The 7,469-nt window shown below is 34.2% G+C and overlaps 1 protein-coding gene across 4 annotated transcripts in view; it reads right to left on the reverse strand.

The window, feature by feature from the left end:
- The window catches only part of LOC107653652 (inaD-like protein), a 116,743-nt gene that overhangs the window by 18,933 nt on the left and 90,341 nt on the right, over positions 1 to 7,469 (reverse strand). For all 4 annotated transcript variants that reach the window (XM_016440430.1, XM_016440432.1, XM_016440428.1 and 1 more), the window contains exons 31-34: positions 4,797 to 4,888; positions 2,116 to 2,188; positions 1,183 to 1,284; positions 505 to 591 (exon numbers count right to left, since the gene is read on the reverse strand). In XM_016440430.1, the coding sequence (XP_016295916.1) occupies positions 505 to 591; positions 1,183 to 1,284; positions 2,116 to 2,188; positions 4,797 to 4,888 (354 nt within the window). The remainder of the gene's footprint in view (positions 1 to 504; positions 592 to 1,182; positions 1,285 to 2,115; positions 2,189 to 4,796; positions 4,889 to 7,469) is intronic.

A 7,469-nucleotide genomic window follows, 5' to 3' on the forward strand; every position in this document is an offset into this window, starting at 1 on the left:
ATCTATATTTATATTATATTATATATACATATATAAATTGATTTATAAATAATAATAAATTATTTATATGGGTATTTTATATATTGAGTTCTTTTGGTGGTAGGGCTTTTAGTTGTGCTGCGCCAAAATTCTGTAATTCTTAGCCACTGCACATTCGCCAGCTGGATTCTATTTCCCTCTTTAAAACTCAGATTAAAACTTATCTGTTTAGAATAGCTTTTAGTGATTTGATTGTTTGATTTTTATGTCTGTGTGTTTTGTATAGCTTTGTATTTTGTATTGTTTTGTATTTTATTGCTGTTCTTTTATGATGTAAGGTGTCCTTGAGTGTTTTGAAAGGCGCCTAAAAATTTAAGGTATTATTATTATTATTATTATTATTATTATATATACAATAAATTTGCATTACATACTGAGCACAGTATACAGTACATTTTGCAAATATAGTACAGGTAGTATGTGATTCTGAACATACTCATTGAGATCTTCTTAGCTGTTCCTCACCTTTAAAGCTGACTCTCCATCTCTGAAAGTCTTCTGCACTTGATCTGTCTGCGTGGAGCTCACGGTCGGCGCCAAGCTGGGTTGATCCTGTATGAGGAGTCAGGCAAACAGGTAAAATAAAGCGCAAGGTTTAGATACTCACCGCAGAGCCTCAACTAGGTCAAAACTGCATTCGCTGCCTCCATCTAGGACAGAGTTAAGCTAGAGGCAGCCGATGACAATGAGCTGCTGTTTAGAGTCAAGCGCCCCCGAGGTGCTTTCAACTGTTTGTTTACCGAAACAAATCCACATTTAGAGCAGAAACAGCTGGTCCGAGCTCAGACTGACAATGAGGGGATGGAAGCGAGGGGAGATGGGACAGACTCGTAAAACAAGAGTCAGGAGTCATTATTGTTTTCATAATGATGGCAATCGGTTGCTGCATTCTTGCATCATATCTGGCTTACAAGCATGGCAGACTAAAATAAATATTTTTTTTTTATTCACTACACTTTTATTGGACTCTACATGAAACCGTATTTTTATAGAATCTTTATTTATATATAATTATAAGTATTTGTATAATTAATTATATACAAAATGTGATTAAAAAATGAACCTAAAGTTAATACAAATGAGCAATTAATGGCCGCTGACCCTTCATACAAGCTGGAGGGTGTTGATTCGGCGAGGACTCACCTTGATTAGTGGCGGCTCAGGTGAGCTTCTGCTCAGAGGGAGGCTCTCGGGTAGCTGTGGCTTCTCTGCTGGAGCTGGAACTGCTGGCGTATTCTGATGCGTCTGAAACAACAGTTCTGAAATCAGCTGAACTCTTCCAGTTCTTAGCAGTGCATGAAGAGGCGGTGATCTCTAATCTGTACTAACAGGCAATTTATGCAAACAATTATTTAAATAATGAAGTAAACAAATAAATAAATGAAGGATAAATACATAAAAGTTGATCATATAAATATTACTATAATAATATACAATATAATAATAATACAATAATAATTATTACATTTAATCTAATATATTTATTTCTAAATATAACATTTAATATTTTTAATAATAATTTATAAATTTGTTAATTGAATTAAAATATTTTTTATTTTCTTCTTCAAAGTATTATTTTCGAATGTTTTTACTTTTTTTTTTTTTCCTGAAAGTGAAAATGCTGCACATGTGTGTGTTATGTGGAGCATGATTTTGGTGGTCACTTGAGTGGTTAGGACAAAACAGGCAATTTATGCAATAAATAAAAATATATTTGCAGATTAATCTAATAATATATATTATGTAATAATATAATAATTTAACAATTTAATATTAATATATAAAATTGATCATCTCTGTTTTTCAATATTCAAATTATAATTTATTAATTTATAATTAAATTAAAATATTTTTATTTCATTTTTTAATTATTCTTTTCAAATATTATTTTTTTATTTTTTTTGCATAACATATTTAACATTTATGTTAAGTGGAGTATGTTTTGGACCAATGAGTTTTCATGGTGTTCATCAAAATTGTGCTATTGAAATTGTACTCGTTGGCTGGTGCTTTGGACAAAAACACTGATACCAACACAAAATCAAATCAAATGTGGCTATTCATACTGTACCCTACCTCACTGGAGTAGAACGAGGAAGGCTGGGAAGGAAAAGGAGCGACAGCCATTTGATTGATAGCATCTTCATTCCTATCAACAGACAGAAAAGATCTAATGTTAATCCCATGCAATAGCACAAAAGTATAAAGCATGTCAATTTTCCACAAATTGACAAAAACATACACACAAAATTATGATGGTATTATTTTTCACCAGCAAAACATCTTAAAGGTACAGTTCACCCAAAAAAGAAAATTCTGTCATCATTTAATCACCCTCATGTCGTTCCAAACCTCAATGAGTTTTTTTCTTCTGTTGACCACAAAAAAGTTGACGGTAGCCATTGATTTCCACAGTAGTTTTTCATACTATGGAAATCAATGGCTATGTTCGCACAAGGCTTAACTGAGAAAAATGAATCCCATCCTTTCAACGACACCAAAATTGGTCCCGCTCTTTCTCTGCTTCTCATGTTCCCACATGGCTCTTGGCAGTTTTCTCTGCTCAGATCGATAAGGACTGATGGGCCAGATAAATTGAGATGTTGTGCTATGAATCCTCAGAGCCTCTTCCTCAAGATCTTGGGTTGACGAGTAATATCGCTCCCTACACCCCTGCTTCTGTTCACCTTGGCATTATTGTCTTTGTGCACTAAATGACCCATTTCCAATTACAGGTAATGTGTTTTTGTCAAGGTAAGGTCGACGCAGGTGAACAGAATTTATGAAACGATCAATCCTCAGCTTGTTTCCAAATAACCCCTTCTGAAGGAAGATCGAAACACCAAATCAGAACTAACTAGGGTCACTAGTCCTGATTTCATCCAGCTCTGAAATCCCCGCGCTTAACAACTTGGAAACTGGCCACAATGAGACTGTGACATTTTGCCATTCGTGTCACAGGTGGACACGGTTCAGTCTTGACCACTGGCCAGTTATCTTACCATGGCAACATGCTTTTCTCTATTGCATTCCATCATGTGTCGCTGAATGACTTTTGACACAATACAAATAATTTACAAGGGCTTTCCGAACAGTCTGAATTACAGACCAAACTGTCGCAATAAAAGACGCAAACCATGCGTCCATTAAAGCAAATCCAGTAGCATGTAAACATGTGTTTTGATAGACTTAATCTGAGATGCCCATCATATTTCTCGGATTTCTGATAATTAGCTGTAGACAGCAAGGAGATACTGGTGCCTTTACACAGCCGTTATCAGCGAAACCTGTTGGACTGACAAAACAACCATACAAATAAAGGTCAAGCTAACAAATACTCATATGAAACACGAGATATGAACAGAAACAGATAATAAGTCTCTGATTACACCTAATGACAGAGTCAGTGTTCGTTTATGATGGACTAATGGGCTGTGCTGTTTCATAACCATGTATTGCATTGCAAAAATCCTCTATAAGCTTCAAAAAATGCTTTATAGTGATAGCAGTTCCAGTTTATTACACCATATCACACCTCACTCTCTGGATGGGAGGACATGCCAACTCCAGAAATGCCATCAAGTATCACAAGAAATGCATCAATGTCACATGACTTTGCTCGTGTTGCTAATCCACAGAAGCCAGCATGCGTCTGATTCGGTACTTAGGAACGATGACTCCACTCTTCAAAGTCACAAGAGACAGAGATAAGGTGATATGGAATTTAAAATGCTAGACTGCTATTGTAACCCAAGAATGCATATGGGGGTCAAATTGACCCGGTATGCTGTGATTTTTAAAATGTTTTATTAATAAAAACATTTATTTGATATTCTACGAATTACTACGAAAAAAAAAAGATTTTTTCCCACTGTCATTAATATTTCTTGGTTATATGATCAGAATTTGTTTTTTTATATCATTAACCCAAGAAGGTATAATGGGGTCGAAATGACCCATATTCATTTCCTATGGAATTCTGACTCAACATAGTGTTTTTGAATACTTTTTTGTCTGATATACAGCCATAGTGCACTGCTACTCGTGTGATACTGCTCATAGTCTCAATTTATATATATAAATTGAACGATATTATTCTTGAATTTGGTGCAATTAAATTATTTAAGTTATGTATTTGTTAACAACCAATAAACAGACATGACTGCATTTACATCTGAACACAGAGAAATGGCTTTCTCTTAACTCACGTTAACTTCAAATGGGAATGTTGAACGAAAGTACTGGCACTGACTCAGATTGCTTCAATCCTACACAGACTGCCATTGCCTCCTTAAAAAGCCTGCTTTATGATCCTAATTAGCCACGGTGCCTTGGGTTTTCAGCTTGATCAAGGAGTTTCGACCGGAGAAAAAAATGCACTTCATTCGTATCTGGGCAAGTGAGATTGCTTGGTTTGCATAATTGCAAGGAGGAAAGAACGGCAGTTTCTGTGAACATGCTGATTCAAGCTGAAGACAGTGACAATAATTCACAACATTTTGAGCTTGTTATAAATATTAGAGCTGTCAATGAATCAATAATTGATAACGATATTATTCTTCAATTTGGTGCAATTAATCACACATTTCAAAACTCCAGAGGAATAAACTAACACATTATAATAAATTTATGATCTCATTATTTTTAATGAGTTAAAGAATTCATAATAAAGCTGAAATGAGAGTCATTTCTTAGTAATGAGCAGATGGTAGTGTGAGAAAACAGCAGGCTGAGGGTTGTCTCTGAGGGTCTCTTACCTGACCAGGACGAGTTTGACCTTTGAAGAGGCGCTTTTTATTATGGCCGATGCATTCTGGTGGCTCCTACCGTACAACACCTGGTTGTTTATCTGATGGAAGCACAAAAAATTCTGTTAGCACAAGACAAAAAATAAGACTTGTCAAAGAAAACTGTCAAATGGTGTTAACATTGTAGTATTATAACATTTAATGATCAATTTATATGGCAAAATGGCAACAAAGGTAAAACTAAGAAACTTGGCAAAAACAACAACAACAACAAAAAACAAAATGTGTGAAAATTTAAAAGGTGAAACTGAGAAACTTGTGGGAAAATGGGAACGAAAACAAAAAAGAAGAAAAAACAAACAAAAAAAAGTGTGAATTTTAGAAGGTAAAATTTAAAAACTTGGCAAAAAAAACAAAAACAAAACTTAGGGAAAAATGGCAACAAAGGTAAAACTAAGAAACTTGGCAACTAAACAAAAAGACAAACAAACAAACAAAATGTGAGACATTTCAAAAGGTGAAACTGAGAAACTTGGGTCAAAATGGCAAAAACAAAAACTAAACGGCAACAATAGTAAAACTGAGAAACTTGGGGGGAAAGGGCAACAAAACAAAAAAAGAAAAAAAAGGAGAATATATGAAAGTTAAAATTGAAAAACATGGGAAAATGGCAAAAAAAAAAAAACTAAACCAAAACACAAAACAAAAAAGGTAAAATTGATAAACTTGGTGGACAATGGCCACAATAAAATGAAATAAAATAAATAAATAAATAAATAAGTGTGATAATTTAAAAGGTAAAACTGAGAAATTTGGGGAAAATGGCAACAAGTTTCAATACCTAAAATTTACACTTTCCCACATATATTCATATAAATTTAATCCAAAATCTGTGAAAAAAATCTGTGTGTCTGATATGACAAATAACATGGACAACAACCAATGTACAGACATAACTTAATCTACATTTGAACACAGAGAACCACATCCAAAACCTGTGGTAATTCCATGGTACCTTTTTTGTAAGAATTTGCTCTGCTGAACCGGTTTACAAATAGCCACATCTAAGTTTGCAAACACATATTTGAGACCGTTTGACTTGCATCTCCAATCACCTGTGACAGAATCATTAGGCAGGAGCACTAGTGGATCGTGACTAATGCCGCAGTGTGTTCACGTCTAATGGAGATAGATATTAGCCAAAGGTCAGCGAGCACGGCTCTGAGCCACGGCTACACCGGGCCTCAAACTCCACACCAAAATACGGCATTCGCACGTGTCGACCAAATTACTAAATCGATAGGCAATTCTGAGGAGGAAAGGAACGTGGAAACCAAAATGCCATCTGGATGGGAAAAGATCAGGGAATTTATTGTGGGATGAGGCAATATGGAGGACCAGCTGAGTTCATTCAGAAATGAATTGCGAATGCCTTCCTAAATTTGAATGGAATGTAAATTAAAGTAGCAAACAGGATTCAGAGTCTTTTTAAAGTCAACTAAAAGTGTAATTTTAATAAGTTTTTTTTAATAAGTATTTTTTTCATTTTCATTGTTAAGCATGAATTACCCATAAACGTAATATAATATACACAACTGTGCTATTTCCAGAAATATTAGATGATATTATTAATTACCTTTATAAATTTGTATTTAAATGTATTTGTCATAAATAAATGTTAATAGTAATATAATTAATAATAAATAATAAAAATAATTACTAATTATATTTTAATTATCTTTTTAAATTTTATGGTCAGATACATTCACCAAAATGTTTCATAAATTATATAATCAATTGATTAAATATTAATTTGTGGATTCGCTTTTTTTTTTTAATAAACTGAAAAATATTTTAATTATTCACATTGTGTCAATGGTTTGGCCAATTCAATTCAAAGTCACACTCATGAGTAAAAACATTAAAATTGTGCATGAATATAAACATAAAAGTGACCCGGTGTTATCAGTGTGTTTCACCTCGCAATGAATTATATCTTACGGTGAGGTTGAGGGGTTGAAGGAGAGATAAAGCGAGCAGAAGAGGAAGGCGGGGAAAGTGATAAGCACAGACAGAGATAGTGAAACTGAGGGCAGGTGGCTTCATTTGAAATTCATCCGGCCATCTGAGGCAAAACCCTACACTCGTGTTTGCACATTAATAGCTCAGGCACAGATACAAACAGATGAAGACAGAGATAGAGGAACCAGCTGATCCACATCCAGAACAGACAGCCTGACCACCACGTCCCTCGAGACTCAAAGTGATTTTGCCTGTATGAGACTGACCCAGACGACCCTTGAGCCCCATGCTTCATTCAGCATTAGACCATATTGAGAATGAAATTGATGGAAACCACCATTTCCCCCTTTGGATTACAAGGGGCTCAACAGGAAAAGGCTATTACCTAGAGAAAGAAAAAATGAAAGCGAGAGAGATATAGTTTCTAAATCCTGAGAACTGACTCACAATTCCTCACTGGGAGCTATGTTAGAGTCACTTAAAAAAGGTCAGGGACCCTTTGTTTTAATACATATTTTGTATTATTATTAATAGTTTATATTAATTGAGCAATATGTGTCACTCACTAATATTAATTATATATAATATTAAATGCATATCATTAATTCATAATAAAAAAATAAGTCATATTTAATATTAATGAGCGACAAATATACATTA

Source organism: Sinocyclocheilus anshuiensis, unplaced genomic scaffold (genome assembly GCF_001515605.1).
Source record: "Sinocyclocheilus anshuiensis isolate Anshui unplaced genomic scaffold, SAMN03320099.WGS_v1.1 scaffold1079, whole genome shotgun sequence".
NCBI classification, from domain to species: domain Eukaryota; kingdom Metazoa; phylum Chordata; class Actinopteri; order Cypriniformes; family Cyprinidae; genus Sinocyclocheilus; species Sinocyclocheilus anshuiensis.